This window comes from Megascapheus bottae, chromosome X, assembly GCF_031878675.1.
Source record: "Megascapheus bottae isolate mThoBot1 chromosome X, mThoBot2.hap1, whole genome shotgun sequence".
In the NCBI taxonomy this organism is placed as follows: Eukaryota; Metazoa; Chordata; class Mammalia; order Rodentia; family Geomyidae; genus Megascapheus; species Megascapheus bottae.
The window spans coordinates 41,036,007-41,055,726 of record NC_143547.1 but is presented as its reverse complement, the minus strand read 5'-3'; the positions used below and the strand labels follow the sequence as shown (position 1 = coordinate 41,055,726).

Here is a 19,720-nt window from a genome sequence, read left to right as displayed (position 1 = left end):
TCTCTCATTCATTAGACATAAATGATCTTATCCAAATTGGTAACTTTACTTCCTTGAATCTTCAAGTATTCCATGTGTAAATTAAAGTTAAATATTGTAACAAAGTTAATAAAGTTAATCATTTTAGTGATGTCTACTTTATGGAACTGTTTTAGGGGTTATATGAAATAATGGCTGTGGAAGTACTTTGTAAACTGGAAAGAATCACGCTGTGAGGCAATTTGCCAGTCTATATAGGCATTGATAAGGTTATATGCTCAGAAACTAATGAGTGTGTGACTGGCCATTAAAAATTTCAATCAATGGGCAGGGGCTGTGGCCTAATTGTAGAGTGCTTGCCTAGTATACACGAGGCCCCAGATTCAATTTCTCTGTACCACATACAGAGAAAAAGCCAGATGTACTTCTGTGGCTCAAGTAGTAGAGCAATAGCATTGAGAAAGCCCAAGGACAGTGCCTAGGCCCTGAGTTCAAGCCCCAGAACTAGCAAAAAAAAAGTCAATCAAGCAAGACAGAAATTTCTCCCAAGCATTTAAAAAACAAAGGAGATGTATCATTGCACCTTTGATCAAATAGGGAAAAACAACAAATTCAAGATAAAGAACCAAGAGGTTTATTAAATTCTCTCTATTAAAGAAAACCTGTAATCCTAGGTACTCAGGAGGCTGTCATCTGAGGATTGTGATTCAAAGCCAGCCTGGATGTGAAAGTTCATGAGATTCTTATCTCCAACCAATCACTAGAAAACCAGAAGTGATTCTGTGGCTCAAAGTGCTAGAGTGCTAGCCTTGAGCTAAAGAGCTCTGGGACAGTGCCCAGGCCCAGAGTTCAACCCCACTACAAAAAAAAAAAGAAAGAAAGAAAAAGAAAAAAGAAAGAAAACCTAACTAGCCAGTCATATATCAGGGTATAAACAACAGTACACAGAAAAAAATCATCATAAAAGTAGAAAAACTTTATGCTCTGTAACAGACAAAACCCAGAAAATTGGATTTATACTAATACAGAATAAAAGTGGCAAAGTTTGATGCTGATGGCTCACACCTTTAATTCTAGGTACTTAGGAGGCAAGAGATCTGAAGATCGTGCTTTGAAGGCAGCCTAGGAAGGCACATTCTAAGAGAATCTTATCTACAATTGAGCAGCACAAAGCTGTACATGGAGGTGTGGCTCAAGTGGTAGAGTATGTTAGACCTGGGTGAAAAAGCCAAGTGAAAGCCCAAGGCCTAGAGTTCAAGCCCCCCCCCCTCCAAAAGTGACAAAAGTTAATATTCAGAGAAGTTTTGGCCCCATTAGATTATTAAAAACCGTTAATTTGGAGTTATAGAGCAATCTAAATTTAATTTGCCTTCAGTACTATGGCAAATGCGCTTGAAGGTCCAGGTGAAGCTCATCATTAATAATTGGATTTCTTTTTCTTTCCAAAAGATAGCAAAAGAAACAAATCTGAAATGTTCAAAGCTATTTTTTTTAAACTAGCCATAATTCTAGAGCTCCAGGAGAATTGCACGTTTCCTAAATCAATGCTTGCTAGTACTGGGTTGTCATCATGCCATAATGTTCCATTTCTCTTGTGATTGCAAGTATTTGTATATAATTAGGTGAGAGGCCCGGAGCGTTGCCTAGCGATAGATTGATTGCCTAACATGCACAAAGCCCTGGGTTTGATTTCTGGTATTACATACATAGAAAAAGCCAGCTCAAATGGTAGACTGTTAGACTTGAGAAAGCCCAAGGACAGTGATCAGGCCCTGAATTCAAGACCCCAGGACTGGCAAAAAAAAAAAAAAATTGTGTGAGCCCAGAGCCTTTGAGACCCTTAGACATTAACATGGAAGCAAATAATGACTTTCTCTGTAACTTTTAACTTCCTTAATGTTTTATAGCTCCTAATTTATTTTTTGCCTGTCCCAGGACTTGAACTCAGAGCCTGAGCTCTGTCTGTGAGCTTATTTCTCAAGGTTAGCGTTCTACCACTTGAGCCACAGCACCACATCTGGTTCTTCGTGCATGATAGGCAAGCACTCTACCACTTGCTCAAACTCCTGGCCCCTTATAGCTCTTTTACAGTAACAATAATGTCTTATATGTAAATGAGCTATGAAAATTTACAATACATATTATTTTCTTAACAAGTCCAGTGTGAGACAGAGCAGGTAATATTCCCATTTTACAAGTGAGAAAACACAAGTCGGAAAACAGAGGAAAGATACCCATATGCAAAATAAAACAAACCTTGAATTATTTAGAACCATATTTCACATCACACACAAAAATTAACGCAGAATGAAAATACGAACCTTCTCTAAGAATGTAGAAGAAAATGTTTGTAAATTTGAGTTAGGTAAAGATTTCTTAGTATGATCCACCCCTTCCCCCGCCCCCACAAGCTACCTATAAAAGAAGATAAATTAGACTTTAATGAAAAGAATAACATCTGCTTTAAAAAGAAATATTAGGAAAAAATGGGAGGGGGAACAAGCCATGCATGTTGTCTCATGCCTGTCATCTTAGCTACTTAAGATTGTTGTTGGAAGCCAGCATGAGTAAAAAGTTTGTAAGAGCCCATTTCAATCAATAGATAGGTATGGTGGTTTGTGCCTGTCATCCTAGCTATGTGTAAGGCTGACAGGTACATGTTGTGTATAAAGCCAGCCTAGATTTTCTTTTTTTCTTTTTCTTTTTTGCTAGTCCTGGGGCTTGAATCCAGGGCCTGAGCACAGTCCTTCATCCTAGCTATGTGTAAGGCTGACACTTATATGTTGTGTATAAAGCCAGCCTAGAGTTTCTTTTTCTTTTCTTTTTTGCTAGTCCTGGGGCTTAAACTCAGGGCCTGAGCACAATCCTTGGGTTTTCTCATGGCCAATGGTCTGCCACTTGAGCCACAGCACCACTTCCATCTTTATTCTATGTATGTGGTACTGAGGAATCAAACCCAGGTCTTAGTGCATGCTAGGAAAGCACTCTACCACTAGGCAAAATTCCCGGCTCCTCGATTTTCTGTTTTTGTGGGTCATGGGGCTTGAACTCTGGGCCTGGATTCTGTCCCTGAGCTCTTCAGCTCTAGGCTACCGCTACCACCGTACCCCTGGAGCCACAGCCCCACTTCCGTTTTCTAGTGATAAATTGGAGAAAAGAATCTGTCTTTTGTGCCTGGGCTGGCTTTGAAAAAAGTCATGATCCCCATCTCAACAGAAAGTTTGGACATAGTGCCTCGAGCATAGCTTAGTGGTAAGAGTGCTTGCTTCACATGCATAAAGCCCTGAGTTCCATTCCTCGGTACCAAATATATAGAAAAAAGCCAGAAGCGCTGTTATGGCTCAAGTGGTAGAACGCTAGCAGTGAGGAAGCCCAAGGACAGTGCCCAGGCCCTGAGTTCAAGCCCCAGGACTGGCAAAAAAAGAGAAAGTTTGGACATAGTGGTATGTATATGTCATTCAAGCTACAACAGGAAGCATAGGATTGCTGTGCAGGCTGGGTTGGGGGGAAAAAGTGAAATCCTATCTCAAAAATATAACCAGAGGAAGAAAAAAACCAGAGCCTGTCTAATGAGCACAAACTCCTGAACTCAAATGCCATTATTGTAACAAAAAAAGGGGGGGGGGATGAAAAGACTGGAGGAAAATATTTACAAATAAGGAACTTGTTTGTAAATATAAAAGGAAGTTTGACAGTCCAATAAAAGCACAATCCAATTTTAAAAATGCAAAAATAATTGGGCAGACATTTTTCCCCAAACAAAACACTTTCAGGCATCAAGAAACCACAAGTCAGACAACAATGAGCCACGATGAGTATAATTAAACAATGGGCAATAACAGCTCAAGTGAGGTGAAAAATTTAGTATTCTCATACACAGTTTGTGGGGCTGCTATGGTAGAAAATAGATTGAAGTTCCTCGAAGCACTAAGTATTATACTTCTAGCTATACATCCAAGGGAATTGAAAACATATACTACACACACACACACACACACACACACACACACGCGCACACACACACACACACACACTTGAACTTTAATATTCAAACAGCAGCATTCATAATAGCCATCTATCAAGTAATGATGGATATGTAAAATATGGTATATCAAACCAACATATTACCATTCAACATAAAGGATGAAATACTTGTGATTCTACAACATGGAACTCAAAACAATAATGAGTCAGACATTAAAAAATAATATTGAACAATTCTATTCATATGAAGTGTCCAGAAACAGAAATTCTATGTAGAAAGCAAACAGTATATGATTGCATTGATTTCACCGTTTGAGTGGAAACTTTCACAAAAAAAATAGAGAAAACAAGCCATGCATGATGTCTCATGTCTATAATCTTACCTATTTAGGCTTGTGGGTAGAAGGCAAAAGACAAGAGGAAACGTTTTGAGGATTGGAAAGTTCTAGAACAGAATTGTGCCCTTCATTGTACCTCTGTATACACTTACTAAATTGCAAGTGTACAAATAGGTGAATTTTAAGCTATGTAAATTATACTTAAATAAAGCTAATTGTAAAAAAGTTACTGAAAGAGGGCCTGGACTTTAGCTTAGTGGTAGAGTGCTTGCCTAGCATGCACGAAGACCCGGGTTTGATTCTTCAGTACCACATACATAGAAAAAAGCTGGAAGTGGTGCTGTGGCTCACGTGGTAGAGCTCTAGCCTTGAGAAAGTCCAAGGACAGTGCTCAGGCCCTGAGCTCAAGCCCAGGACTGGCAAAACAAACAAAAACAAAGAAAAGAATTCAGCACAGGGACAAAGATTAGATAGCTGTTTCCTCCACTTTATCCTGTGAGAAACAGCAGTTTCTTTATAAAATTTGTGTCATCACAAGAGAAGGTATGATTCTGACAGGTGTTGAAAACCCCAAATCATTCAAGACACCTACTAGTCATGCTATTTTTACCTAATACGACTCAATTTTAATTTTTAAATGTCTACTTTTAACTCTATATTTCATAAATTCAGGGACATTTTGAAGTGCATAAGTACACAGTAATATGAATTTACCCTAAAACTCATATCAGAAGCATTATCCTGTATAATTTCTAACACACCAAGCAGTTTAGTTCTTTAAAATTAGCCGCAAGTTGAATATAACTGACTTACATTGTGGCCAATGAAGCTCAAAGCATCTTGAAAATGGCTCCAAATTTCTTCCAGGGGACAAATCTCTGCTGGCAGTGGTCTACTTGGTAAGGAAATGAAAATCAGCTTGTGCATACATTTGCTGAAAATCAAAAAGAGCAATGTCAGCTGGGTGCTTATACTTGCAAACCTACATGATCAGGATGCTGAGAAATGAAATTGTTCAAGATACGTTTACTATATTCTATCTCCAAAAATAACCAGCAAACCAGGCACGGTGGCTCACGGTGGCTCACACCAGTAAGCAAGAAATCCTAAATTCAAGCCTCAGTACTGCCGGGGGAATGGGGGCTGGGGAGGGGAGATGGGAGAGGAAGAATGGAGAAAGGAGAGAAAAAAGAGGAGAGAAAAAGCCATCATCTCATGAGAAAAGAAATCACTGGCTGGACACTGGTGGCTCACATCTGTAATCCTAGCTACTCAGGAGGCTGAGATCTGAGGACTGCAGTTCAAATCCAGCCTGAGCATGTAAGTCCGTGAGACTCTTATCTCCAATTAACCAGCAGAAAATCAGAACTGGTGCTGTGGCTCAAGTGGTAGAGTGCTAGCCTTGAGTTGAAGAGCTCAGAGACAGTTCCCAGGCACTGAGTTTAAGGCCAACGATCATCATCATCAACAATAACAGCAACAAAATAACTGGCTTCATAGATAAGTAAAATCTAGATCTTATCCTAGACTGAAAAAAGCTTCAAGAAACACTTCTGTTTTTCCCTTGGTTTTTAATCTAGCCCCCAACCTCAGAAGACAGACTTTTGGCTGGTCAGTTCTTCCTTTTGCATATCTATGGTTGTCTTTGACTCCTGTTTAGTTCTTGTATGAAATAGCTGACTTGTTTATTTGAATTTGTGAGCTGGTTCAATTTACAGTCATTTAAAGAATCATGTTACAAGGGAATTGGGATTTAAATTGGGAATCATTTCAGAACTGTCATGTTTCAGTACAGAAAAAAAACTGTAATAAACTTTTCCAGAGAAAAATCACATCCCATTTTCCTTCACACACACAAAAACATGCTCCAGCAAATAGTATTTTATGCAACACCTATTGTCACCTGATGTGCTTAGAAAAAAATGATGCATATGTAACAGGTGTTCAGTTTGGGAGTTTGAAGTTTTGGTGTATGCTGTATTAATCTCTATATTCTGCCCATTTTGAGTATTTATCAAATGAAATGATAAAACTAGTAATGTACTTAATAAAAGAGAGAGAAAAGTCATCTTAGAGTTCTACTAAGTACCTTCGTAATTTGTTTTATTCTATTCATAGAATCAAAGAAGCACCATTTTATCTTCTCTGGGAAATGCAGAATCCTTGACTTTGCTAAATAATCCCTGTTGGTCTTTTCAGCCAGCTTCAAAAATGATCACTACCATCATGTTTTAAATTGAACCAGTTGATTGTGATTAGTGATTGATTGTACGGAACTGACTACAGTTCTCTGACTATCACTACTATTACTAGTCCTATCGTTCTTTGGATTAGGTGTTGAATTACGTTTACCAACCTGTATTTCAAAACATTGAGTGATTCTTTCTTGTTGTGGATCAGTAGAGCCTTTTTCAAGGCCTTGAGCGCAACGCTAGGATAGTGTGCAGGACTTTCCACAGCTATTGCTATAGGAAGGGAGGAAAAAAGGTTGTGAGCACTATAATCTTATCCATCCAATTTATATTGCAAGCTACAACTTGCTTTCTGTAATGAGATTATCCTGAATCAGATTAATAGCCAAACAGGCACACACACACACACACACACACACACACACACACACGCGCGTGCGCGCGCACCCCACAAACTTTATAAAATGAATCCACAGATGCTTCTACAAGTAGCCTCTTCTTTCTAGGCCATGTAGCTTGGTAGGATCACCAGATTATATTCTTTCTTCAGCAAGCCCCAACGGAAAATTTATTGCTCCTATGACTATTTAGACAGTCATAAAGGTGAAGCAATAATCTTATGAACACAGTGAAGGAAGGGCACACTAAGAACGAAACAGAAAGCAGATTTAGTAAGAGAGCACTAATCAAAACCAGACTTAACTAAATGAATACCAGGAAGCTGGAATTTGGGGTGCCTGGGTGGGGACTGAGGTCAGGGGAAAGAGGATAGATGAATGGAGAGAGGAAGGATGCATGAATACCATTATTATATTCAGTATTCATATGTAAAAATGGAACCAGATAACTTGAAGGGATGGATGGGGTGGGAGAGATGGTGGAGAAGGATGCAAATGGTGACTTTGATCAAGATGCATTGTACTCAAATAATGACATGTTGATCATAACTTCTTTGTACAATTAAAGATAATTAAAAAATAAAAGCAAAACACATTTAATGCTGATATTTTTTTGGTTTGACCAGAGGCTACAAGTAGGAAATATTCAACCTTAAGAATATCAGAGATAATTCTAAAACTTCTAGATACAGTTACTAGGCCACTAGAATAGACTTCCATTGTACAAGTGATCAAAGCTCACATGTTTATAAAGCACACATCATCTGCTCCATCGCTCTAGAAATTGTCTTGGAAAGACCAAAGAAAAAGAGGCAAATGTGACTGGCATACTTGTGGCATACTTGTAGCACTTTTACTAATCACACTCACACTCCAGACAGGGACAGATGAAAAGAGAAGATTATTAGGTCATTTCCCGCAGTGTATTCAAACCGAAATGCTCTCAGCCACCATATCCCACTTAAACTCAAGCAGAAATTAGAGTGGCAATGATGTTAAACCATGAGGCAGTCAATTATCTCTAACTTCCTCAGATTTCCACTCTCTCTATTGTGTAGTTGCATAATTAAATTTCACACGACGAATAAAGGTGATCACTGATTTTGAGCAATAGACTTCACTAGAGTTTGTAAGTGTAATCAAGAAATAAAAATGTTTATTCATGAAAGGAGGTTAGTCTCACAGAATGAAAAAGATAAGTGCACAAATGATTGTAGTAAAAATAGTTGAAGAGTTCATTTCCAACGTATTGTCTTGTGACTCTGACATTTGTCTTTTGTTTCATCCTTTTGTTGACTCTACAACTTGAGGGGATGAGAGGAGGGAAAGTGGGTGAAAAACACATGAGAGGGGTAACAATGTTCAATAAGAAATGTACCCACCACCTTATGTAGGTAATTGTAACCCCTCTGTACATAACCCTGACAATAAAATTAAATTTAAAAGAAAGTTGAAGGATGCCATGAGAGAGGGAGAGAAATGAAGTGCTATGAGGAAAAGTTGTTTCCAACCAGAGCATAGAAACAGTAGCATGTAGGGCCGGGAACACGGTCTAGTGGTAGTATGCTTCCAAACATGCACGAAGCCTAAGGTTCATTTCCCCGGAATACAGAAAAGCCAGAAGTGGCTCTGTGGCTCACGTGGCAGAGCGCTAGCCTTGAGCAAAAAGTATGCAATGACAGTGCCCAAGCCCTGAGTTCAAGCCCCAGGTATGACAGAAAAAGAAAAGAAAACAGTAGCATGTAAATAGATACGAGTCATACAAAAGCATACATACAACACTTACCTGCGATTGCTTCAAGTATTTTACTGTCTAAATGAGGCAGCTCCCATATTGTTTCCAGGAAACTGTCCAGTGAAGGGTCATCTGTTTTGATCTTAATTTCATACTCATACAGCAGAAGCAGTGCCTCAATTGAAGGATTTGAGAAGTTCTCTAAGGGAGAAAAAAGAAAGAAATTGAATATTCCCTGTGATCATACTTAAGTATTTTATTCGGTTATAATCTCTGTAACTGGGAGAGTTGTTCCTGTTTTTAGAAAATTAATTTTTCTTACAATTTGAAGGTCACTGTAGTTGTTGCAAAGTTTTCTGTGTGTGGCGTGTGTGTGTGTGTGTGTGTGTGTGTGTGTGTGTGTGCGTGTGCCAGCCCTGGGTCAGGGCCTAAGTGCTGTCTTTGATCTTTTTTTTGCTCCAGGCTAGCACTCTTCCACTTGAGTCACATATTCACTTCTGGCTTTTTGCTGATTAATTGGACATATTTTTAAATCTCCACATAAAGTCTGATGGACTTTCCTGCCTGGATTGGCTTTGAGTTGTGACACTTAGATCTCAATCTCCTGAGTAGCTAGGATTACTGGTGCGAGCCACTGTCACCCAGCTGCAGACAGATTTCTAATACTGTAAAATATAGGCTTACCATTATTTTGGGGACCCTGTGATGTATTTTCTAGCACAGCCTATATTTTCTGAAACCTTTGTTGTGATGTTCCCTACTATCCAGAAAAATAGTCCTGCTCCCAACATTAAGATTCTAATCAAGGAGCAGGGCTATAACTCAGGGAGCACTTGTGCACACAAGACACTGGCTTCCATCTCCAGCACAGAAAATAAAGGAGATTCTAATTTAAACAATAGAATGTGTATCTGTGGGTTTGCATTCACTTGGTCCTGCTCTAAACAGAGGATATACATGCTGTAAAAACTGTGGTCTTGTCCCTAACTCATTAAATCAATTGGGAATTGTGTACTCTATGTTTCCTTTTCTGGAGATTAAACCAAGGATCTTGCACATACTTAGGTAGTGCTCTACTACTGACCTAAATTCCCCTTTTCTCCTGGAAGGTTTTGTTCCAGTTTGGTATTAATATCTTTGGTAGAAGTCTTCAGTATGCTTTTCTTTGTTGTAAGATTAACTGAGAATTCAATTAATTTAATAGTTATACGATTATATACCATCTTAAGGGAGTAGTTTGTGACTTTTATTAATTAGTCCATTTCATCAAGTACTTTAAATTCATAGGTAAAATGTCATTTATAATGGTTCTTCATTACCCTTTTAGATATCTCTAGGATCTCTAGACATGGCTACATTCTCTCTCTCTCCCTCTCCCTCTCCCTCTCCCTCTCCCTCTCCCTCTCCCTCTCCCTCTCCCTCTCCCTCTCCCTCTCCCTCTCCCTCTCCCTCTCCCTCTCCCTCTCCCTCTCCCTCTCCCTCTCCCTCTCCCTCTCTCTCTCTCCCTCTCTCTCTCTCTCTCTCTCTCTCTCTCTCTCTCTCTCTCTCTCTCTCTGTCGTGGGGCTTGGACTTTGGCCTGGGTGCTATTCCTGAGGCCTTCAGCTCAAGGTTACCGCCCTACCCCTTGAGCCACAGCCCCACTTCCCGTTTTCTAGTGGTCAATTGGAGATAAGAATCTCAAGGTCTTTAGTGCCTGGGCTGGCTTTGAACCTTGATCCTCACATCTCAGCCTCCTGAATAGTGAGGATTACAGGCATGAGCCACCGGGCCTGACTTTACACTCTAATTCTTGATACCATTAATTTGGTCTTAAACTACCTGGAGAAAGGTTTCTCAAAGATAAAGAAAAACAACTTTGGGTTTCTTTGATATCTGTTTGGCATTTTCTGTTTTAAATCTTATTGATTCATGCACTTCATGATTTTGCTTCTTCTTGATTTGGTTTAGTTTGCTATTTAATTGCCTAGTTTATTAAAGTTGAGAAAGTAGAAGTGGAGTCTCGTGGACTTTTCTTCCTAGAATGTCTTGGTACCATAATCCTTCTATCCTCCGCTTCCCAAATAACATAAAGGTATGAGACATTGGCACCTGGCTACTCCAATTTTTTTGCCAGTCCTGGGCTTGAGCTCAGGGCCTGAGCACTGTCCTTGGACTTTCTCAAGGCTAGTGCTCTACCACTTGAGCCTCAGCACCACTTCTGTTTTTTTTTTCTATGTATGTGGTAAGGAGGAATGGAACCCTGGTCTTCGTGCATGCTAGGCAAGCACTCTACCACTAGGCCAAACTCCCGGCCCTCCAAATTTTTATGTTGTGTTTTAACTCGACTAAAATATTTCTAATTTTTTTGGTTGGTTGTGGGACTTGAACTCAGAGCCTGGGCAATGTAATTGAGCTCTTTTGCTCAAAGCTAGTTCTCTACCACTTAAGCCACAGCACCACTTCTGGTTTTGTGGTGGGTTAATTGGAGAAAAGAGTCTCATGGACTTTCCAGCCTGGGGTAGCTTTGAACTGCAATTCTCAGATCTCAGCCTCTGGACTAGCTAGGATTACAGCATGAGCTACCAGTGCTCGATTTCTAATTTGTTTTGTCATTCCCCTTTGGCCAATTGAATTATTCTAAAGTATGTTGTGTAGCAGATTTAAGCTGGGTATTAGTGTCTCAGCCTTATAACCCTAGATAATAGGACAGCTGAGATTGGCAGGGGGGAGGAGTTGTGGTTTGAGGCCAGCCAAGGAAGAAAACTTTGTATGACTCCCTTCTCAACTGAGAGATTGACTCAGTGACACACACCTATTAAAATAACAGCTGCTGTGAGAAACCTAAAATAGTCAGAGAGCAGCTCATATGCAGGCTTTGATAGGACTCCAGCACATGAAAAAACTTTGAAGCATGGATCAGCAGTAGAGCATCTGCTTGCTTAGCTCAAGTTCCCGAGTTCAAACCCCTGAATATATTTGGAGATTTAGCATGGACCTTTTATTTTCAAGACTTGTGATAAAATTTTATCCTGCTCATAAAAAATACCTTGTAATTCCAATAGCTTATTTTTCAATATTGAGGACTGATTTCAGAGCCTCAGAGCTCCTTAACAAGTACACTTCCATTGAGCTACAATTCCAGCCCAGATACTCAGTTTCTTCAAGATGTCAGTATTTAAAAATTCATAACAAGGTATCAAATTTATTTCAGAATCACGTTTCATTTTTAAAATAGGGCTGTTTGACAATTATTGTAACTGAAGATTTGCTATCAGGTGTGCAGAAAGCATTAATAAGCTATTAAATATTACAGTGAATAAAATTTCTGGACCATGCATTTACAAAAGCCATGATTAATAGTTGAAACTTCCAGTTATACTACTTAGCTGAAAGGAAGATTCTTTAAGTCTGTACTTCTAATTATAACACATTCTCTTTTTTATATAATTTATACTGTCCGTGCAATTACTACAGCACCTAATAAAAAGTTTTACAAAATTTAAATCTGCCACATAGGAAGTATAACTTCACTATTAACTCTTCAGTTCTGTAAAATATTTTTGAAATTAAAATATCTCCTAGAAAAAGCTTGGTCAAAAAGTATGAAAATTATGCCTAGAACCCTAGCTACTCAAAAGACTGAGATCTGAGGATCTTGGTTCAAGACCAGCTTTACAGGAAAGTATATAAGACTTTTGACTTCAATTAATCACCAAAAATTTAGAAGTGGAGGTGTGACATCAGTGATCAAACACTAATCTTAAGCAAAAACAAAGAAAAAAGCTCATGGACAGTGTCCAGCCGCCCAATTCAAACACCAGGACTGGCACACACACACAAAAACAAGAATTATAAGGTTATCACTGCCATATAAATTGAAACAATGGAATTTTTAAGGCCTATATATAATCAGCAATTTATCCAAAAGTAATTTTAAAGTTCACGTTTCTAGTCAGCACAAGAAAAACCTGGGTCCAGATTACTACAGTGCTTGACATTTCCCCATTACCAACATCTGGCATTTTATTTTGCCACAAGCTTTGAATCTTAATGTCCCTCTTCTGAGAAACTCACCTCTAAGAAAATAACAGCATCCCTAATTACAAACCTTGTTATATGCAGCATCAGTATCTGACATTTTGTCATGTAATTAGAAATTTCTTATACAATTAGATTTTAAAAACATAGTATGTCTTGATAACTTCCAGTTGTCTCAAAAGCTAAAATAAATAAAATGCAGAAAATAGAAGTATTTATTGATTAATATTATTTTGCTGTGAAAAAGCTGGAAATGATTCCATTCCATGTAATAGGCAATAATGATAAAAAATGTGATAATACATCCTATCTCTTTTAAGCCAAAGTATATTTTCACCTTGGAGAAAGTGATTCTTTCATAATTTTATCCTTTATAACAGAAGCCCATTTGAAACCACCATGTGAATAGAGTTCATTTTTCTCCACAGGATATTTTCTTTTCAGTGTACAAGCTGTAAAACAGCAAATAGCTAATAATTTGTATGAATAATTTGTATCCTCTATCTAAAAATGTTTGGGTAAAAAATACTTGGATCTAGAAGTGTTCCTTTAGATTTTGAATATTTGTGTATACACGCAATATCTTAACAATGATACCTTAGTAGAAGCATAAAATTAGTTTGTGTTTCATCTATACACTTTAGATGCATAGTTTGAAGGTAATTTGAGAAAATACTTTGAGTGCACCTGTATGTTGATTCACATGATGTTCCACTTGTTGCAGGCCTGTATTCAAAAATATTTTGAGAATGTTTTATGATTTATATTTTCAGATTAAGGATACTCAACATGTACATGAATCCAATTTTACAATCATCACCAGTAGAAAACCAACAAACTATAACAACTCAGTCTAGAAGTCACAACAATGTTGAGGTCAGAACATAATTCTTCCACAAGATCAAAATTAACTTGCTAAATAAGGCTATCATAAAATGTGAGAGTTCTTACAAAGATATATTTTTCCAAATGCCTTTCTTCTGGCCACAGAGCTTCTTTATACTTTCAATCTATTTTGAAAAATTGTTTAGCTTTTCTTTAATTTTTGCCAGTCCTGGGGATTGAACTCAGGGTCTGGGCACTGTCCTTGAGTTTCCTCAAGGTTAGCGCTCTGCCACTTGAGCCACAGCATCACTTCCAGCTTTTTTTTTGCCAGGCCAGGGCCTTCAACTAAGGGCCTGAGCACTGTCCTTGGGCTTTCTCAAGGCCAATGGTCTGCCACTTGAGCCACAGCACCACTTCCAGCTTTTTTCTATGTATGTGGTACCAAGGAATCGAATACAGATCTTCACGTATGCTCGGCAAGCACTCTACCATTAGGCCAAACTCCCAGCCCCCACTTCCAGCTTTTTGTATGTATGTGGTACCGAGGAATCAAACCTGGGTCTTACTCTATCTCTAGGCTCTTGTTTAGTTTTTTGAAATAACTTTTTGATGGATTATTTTTTGTTGTCGTTGGTCATGGGCAATGAACTTTGAGCCACAGCTAGCCCAGTTTTCTGATGATTAATTGGAAATAAAAGTTTCACAGACTACTTGCCTCAGTTAGCTTCAAACTACGATCCTCAAATCTCAGGCTTCTGACTAGCTAGGATTACATGCATGAGCCACTGGCACTTGGCATTCTCCTTGATATTTCTGTTTCATTTTTTGTTCCTTCTCCCTGGCTTCAATCATCTTGGACAATTTCCTGGTTAGCATGGCACTTGGTAAAAACAGTGGCGTGAGTGCCACAGTAACTCTTCTAAGGAAATTACATGTTTTTTTTTGCAGTGTATTCTATAACATATTCAATCCCAGCCTTTATTTCCACCCTTGTAGCAGTTTTAGGAAAATTGAGGCTTTGAGTAGTGACCTTTAACTGTCCTAAGAGTCTATGACATTTCAGATGATTTTTTAAAAATCGTTTTCTTCTCTAATTCTACTATAGCTTCTGAGAGGTTTAAATTCTTAATGTATGCAATAGCACATAGGGAACACATTTACTCTTGCTTCTTGGTCTTGCTAAGTGTCAGGTGCTGCTCACAGAGCTAAGGGTTCCTGGAAGCTCCAGGTAAGATATTCAACCATTATGCTGTTTGCACCATGGCTTCATCTCTTTAGTGGGTATAGGGACAATTCCTTCATCACACTGGAAGTTAGGAGTCTCCCAACACTTTTCAATCTTTTGCATGATTCCTCATTTCTAAAAACAAACAAACAAATAAACATTTCTGGAGATCAAACTCAGGGCCTTATACTTGCAAACAGGCACTCCAGCATACATTTATCACCAGATCTACACCTCCATTTCTAACTTTCTGGTGGTTTATTGGAGGTAGAGTGTTTGGGGGATTTTTCTACCCAGGCTGGCTTCAAACTTTGTCCTCAGATCTCAGCCTCTAAAAGTAGTGTGAGCCACTGGCACCTAGCCATTTAAAAATATTTGAGTTTTATTTTAAGATTCAGATTATGCTTTATGTTTTTATGTTCTGTGTATACTTGAAAAAAGTTGTGTTCTGCTGCTGATAGGCAGCATTGTATAAATGCCAATTAGAAGTTGATAGTTCTATTATTACTGAGATGAGCAGTAAATTGTCCAACTGTAATTAATGATTCATCTATTCTTCATTTTAGTGCTCACAGGTTTTTCTTTACATATCCTGAAGCTCTGTAAATCAATTCCACTTATAATAGTGACAAAAATAAAGATTTCAGTGTTGTTTTTAAGATGATGCAATCTTGTGAATAAAATTCTAAGCACGTCTAATAGAATAAAAAATGCCACTAGAACTAGTAAGTCCAAGTCAATATACAAAAATCAATTCTACTTTTATATATCATCAATGACCAAGCTGAAAACCAAATTACAATTTCATTAGAAATATCATAAACAGCCTGGCGTGGTGGCTCATGTCTGCAATCCTAGCTAGACAGGAGGCTGAGATCTGAGGATCAAGGTTCAAAACCAGCCAGGGCACAAAAGGACCAGAGACCCTTATCCCACGTTAACCTCTAGAAAATGGGAAGTGGGGCTTGGCTCAAGGGTATGGTGGTAGCCTTGGGCTGAAGAGATCAGAGACTACACCCAAGCTCAGTGGTAGGGTGCTAGCCTTGAGCTGAAGAGCTCAGGGACAGTGCCCAGGCCAAGTTCAACCCCATGACCCCCCCCCAGAAAATACCATAAACTAACATACTTAAGAATAAATTAAACAAATGAAGTTATATAACTGGACACTAAAATCTATAAAACATCATTGAAAGAAAGCCATAATAAAACGAAAAAAAAAATAGCCCGTGCTCATGTATTTGAAAATTCAACATTGCTAAGGTGGCAATACTTTCCACAATGATCTAAAGATTTGGCACCATCACATCAGAATCCCAGCAGTACATTTTTCTTCAAATACTGACAAGTTCTTTGTAAATTTCACAGAAAAATTTAAGAGACCCAGAATAGTCAAGACAATCTTGAAAAATTAAATTTGAATGATCAAAAGTTGGTCATTTCAAAGCTTAGAACAAAGCATTTACAAGGCAAACATCATGGTATTGGCATAATTACAGACATACACATTAATGAGTAGAACTGATAAAACAGACATAAAAGCATATGTTTATGTTCAGCCAATTTCTCACAAATGAGCAAAGACCATCCATGGAGGAAAGCACAGTGTCTTGTTGTTGTTGTTGTTGTTGTTGTTGTATTGTTATTGTTGTTTTGTGTCTGTCCTAGGTACTGTCCCTTACCTTTTTTGCTCAAGGTTAATGCTCTTCCACTTGAGCCACAGCTCCACTTCCAGATTTTTGGTAGTTTATTGAAAATAAGAGTCTCACAGATTTTCCTGCTCAGGCTGGCTTTGAATCATGATCCTCGGATCTCAGTCTTCTAACTAATCAGGATTATAGGCATCAGCCATGGGTGCTGAATAGCATTTTAAATAATTATTTCTGGGACAAGTAAGCAACCACATGATACAAAATGAATCTTGATCTTTACTTCCTACCATACAAATGAATTAAGTCAAAGTGGAGCTGATGGCATAGCTCAAGTTCAGTCCCTAATATCACAAGAACTAAAAATAATTAACTCAAAGTGCATCAAATATCTAAAAGGAAGAGTTAAAACTGCAGAAACGAAAGTCATAAAATCATGACAATGTAGTTTTAGATCTGACACAAAATTTCTAATAAAAAAGAGCAGACAGCTAAATTAGACCACAACAAAGCTAAAAAAAAATGTATTTCAAAGGACACTGTCCAGAAAGGAATCTAGAATGCAACTCTTGGGCATTTATCTGAGGGGATGCAAACAAAGACACAATAGAATTATCTGCATACCTTCCTTCCTCTTTTATTCCTCCCCCACCTTCTCTCTCTCTCTCTCTCTCTTTCTTTCTTTTTTCTTTCTTCCCCACCTTCTCTCTCTCTCTTTCTCTCTCTTTTTTCCTTCCTTCCTTCCTTTCCTTTCCTTTCTTTTCCTTTCCTTTCCTTTCCTTCCTTCCTTCCTTCCTTTCTTTCTTTCTTTCTTTCTTTCTTTCTTTCTTTCTTTCTTTCTTTCTTTCTTTCTTTCTTTCTTTCTTTCTTTCCTTCGTTCTTTCAGCTTGTTTTCAGGGCCTAGGCACTGTCCCTGAGCTTTTTTGCTCAAGGCTAGCACTCTACCACCTTGAGTCACAGCTCTACTTCAGGTTTTCTGGTGGTAAACTGGAGATTAAAGTCTTATAGACTTTCCTGCCATGGCTGACTTCAAACCTCAATCCTCAGATCTCAGGCTCCTGAGTAGGTAGGATTATAGTTGTGAGCCACCAGCTCCTAGTTGTTGCATGTCCGTATTTATTGTAGCTCTTTTCACAAAAAACAAGCTTTGGATATAACCCAGATGCCCTACAACTGATGAATGAGCTAAGAAAATATGGCATATACACACAATAGAATCCTATTCAGCTATCAGGAAGAATGAAAATATGCCATCTGCAGGGAAATAGATGGATCTGTAAAACTTTATATCTAGTGATGTAAGCTAGGCTCAGAAAGACAAAAGGTGAATGTTTTCTCTCATACATGGATTTTAGACCTAAGATGTAAACATATGTTAATACATACAGGGCCACATATATGCATATGTAATGTTTATGGGTTTTGGTGGTTAATTGGACATTTTATTTACCTGGTTGGCTTTCAACTATAACCCTCAGATCTCTGTCTCTTGAGTACCTAAGATTACAGGCATGAGCCATTGGTGCCCAATATGTTTATATATTTTAAATGTGTCAGTTATCACGTTTTGTGTGTTATGTCCCCAACCCCATTGTTTTTGTGGATCATAGGGCTTGAACTAGGCCCGGGCCCTGTCCCTGAGCTATTCAGCCCAAGGCTACCCAGCCTACCCTTGAGCCAAGCCCCACTTTCTGTTTCCTAGAGGTTAATTGGAAATAAGAGTCTCAGGTCCTTTTGTGCCCAGGCTGGCTTTGAACCTTGATCCTCAGATCTCAGCCTCCTGAGAAGCTAGGATTAAAAGCATGAGCCATCGCACTGGCTATCCAACCTCATTTTTTCACATGCGTCTTTTTGCCCAATATTGTCTGATACAATCATTTTTAGCAATACATACGCCATGTTGTGGCACAAGCGACTATGCATATAAAGTATTTTCACAATTTCTAACCTCATATCCAGGAAAGCCAAATTTCCTAACTAGAGTACAGTATTGTACCTGTGTCCAGTCACAATGGTATTTTTCAAAGTAATTTAAATCAGCTTAGTTCCTCACCCCCTTCAGTACGCAGTTCATCTGTAAGACACTTAGACTCATTTGTCACAGTCTGAATTCCATCTGGAATTCCCTTCACATCCTGATTGATTTATTTTTAAACTGTATATAGTAAAATCTATTCCTTGGGGTGTGTAGTTGCACAGGTTTTGACAAATGCCTAAAGTCATGAGTCTAAAATCACAGATCCTTACAGAGCAGACTTTATAACTCTTCACAGCACTATAAAGTGAGCCTGTCATCTGTCTAACTTCTGGAAGCCACTATTCTATTTTCTCTTTCTATGCTTCGTCTCCTGGGATGTCCTTTAAATGGAATAATTGTCATTGCAACCTTTTTTTTTCCACTTAGCAAATGAATTGAGCACTCATTTATTGCTGAGTAGTATTTCTTTTTTTTTTGCCAGTCCTGGGCTTGAACTCAGGGCCTGAGCACTGTCCTTGGACTTTCTCAAGGCTAGAGCTCTACCACTTGAGCCTCAGCACCACTTCCGGCTTTTTTCTATGTATGTGGTACTGAGGAATTGAACTCGGGTCTTCGTGCATGCTAGGCAAGCACTTTAACCACTAGGCCAAACTCCCGGCCCTGAGTAGTATTTCTTTACACATTTCAGGTTACCCCTTGTATTGTCATTAGGATTAAATGGTCAATTCCTAGAATAGCAGATGGAGTGGTGATCTATGATACTTTCAGTCGTAGTTTAGAATTGTTCTACTCTTATGATCTCTTTTCATAGGCAAAACTCCCAACCAATGCATATGCACAGCATAGCAGGGATTAGCAACTTCACTTCCCAATGCAGAAATTTAGGGTTGAGAGGTGAGAATAGTGGTGTATACATGTATTCCCAGCACTTGGGTAGCTGAGACAAAAGAATCATGAGTTCAAGACCAGCCTGGACTACATAGCAAGTTTCTGGTATCTTATTGTAAATCATTATAATAAGAAACAATTAAGGCTGAGAGAGTAAATAACCTGCCCACAGAAATGCATATGCCAGATTGGGGATTTGAATTCAAGGCCTCATGTCGGAGGAGAGGCACAGATGGGCCTCACAGCTGGTACTCTACCACTTGAGATATGACTCTCATCCAGCTTTTTGCTAGTTAATTGTAGATAAGTGGTTTTTAGAGTTTTCTATCTGTGCTAGCTTCAAATCCTGATCCTAAGAATTCAGACTTTTGAGTAGCTAGGATTACTGGCATAAGCCATTAGTGCTCAGCTCAGAAATGCAATAAATTAATGGAGAGCCAGGACTATATTCTCAAATATTCTGATTTACAATTCACTATTGAAAAACATGTATGCCTGATCAAAAGGTTGGAAA

At 38.5% G+C, this 19,720-nt stretch overlaps 1 protein-coding gene across 1 annotated transcript in view; it reads right to left on the bottom strand.

Annotated features, from left to right (window-relative positions):
- Tex11 (testis expressed 11) overlaps window positions 1-19,720 on the bottom strand; it is a 243,360-nt gene that overhangs the window by 7,724 nt on the left and 215,916 nt on the right. Inside the window, exons 25-27 of the mRNA XM_090327103.1 lie at window positions 8,678-8,825; window positions 6,658-6,766; window positions 5,115-5,235 (exon numbers count right to left, since the gene is read on the bottom strand). Of these exons, the coding sequence (XP_090183229.1) occupies window positions 5,115-5,235; window positions 6,658-6,766; window positions 8,678-8,825 (378 nt within the window). The remainder of the gene's footprint in view (window positions 1-5,114; window positions 5,236-6,657; window positions 6,767-8,677; window positions 8,826-19,720) is intronic.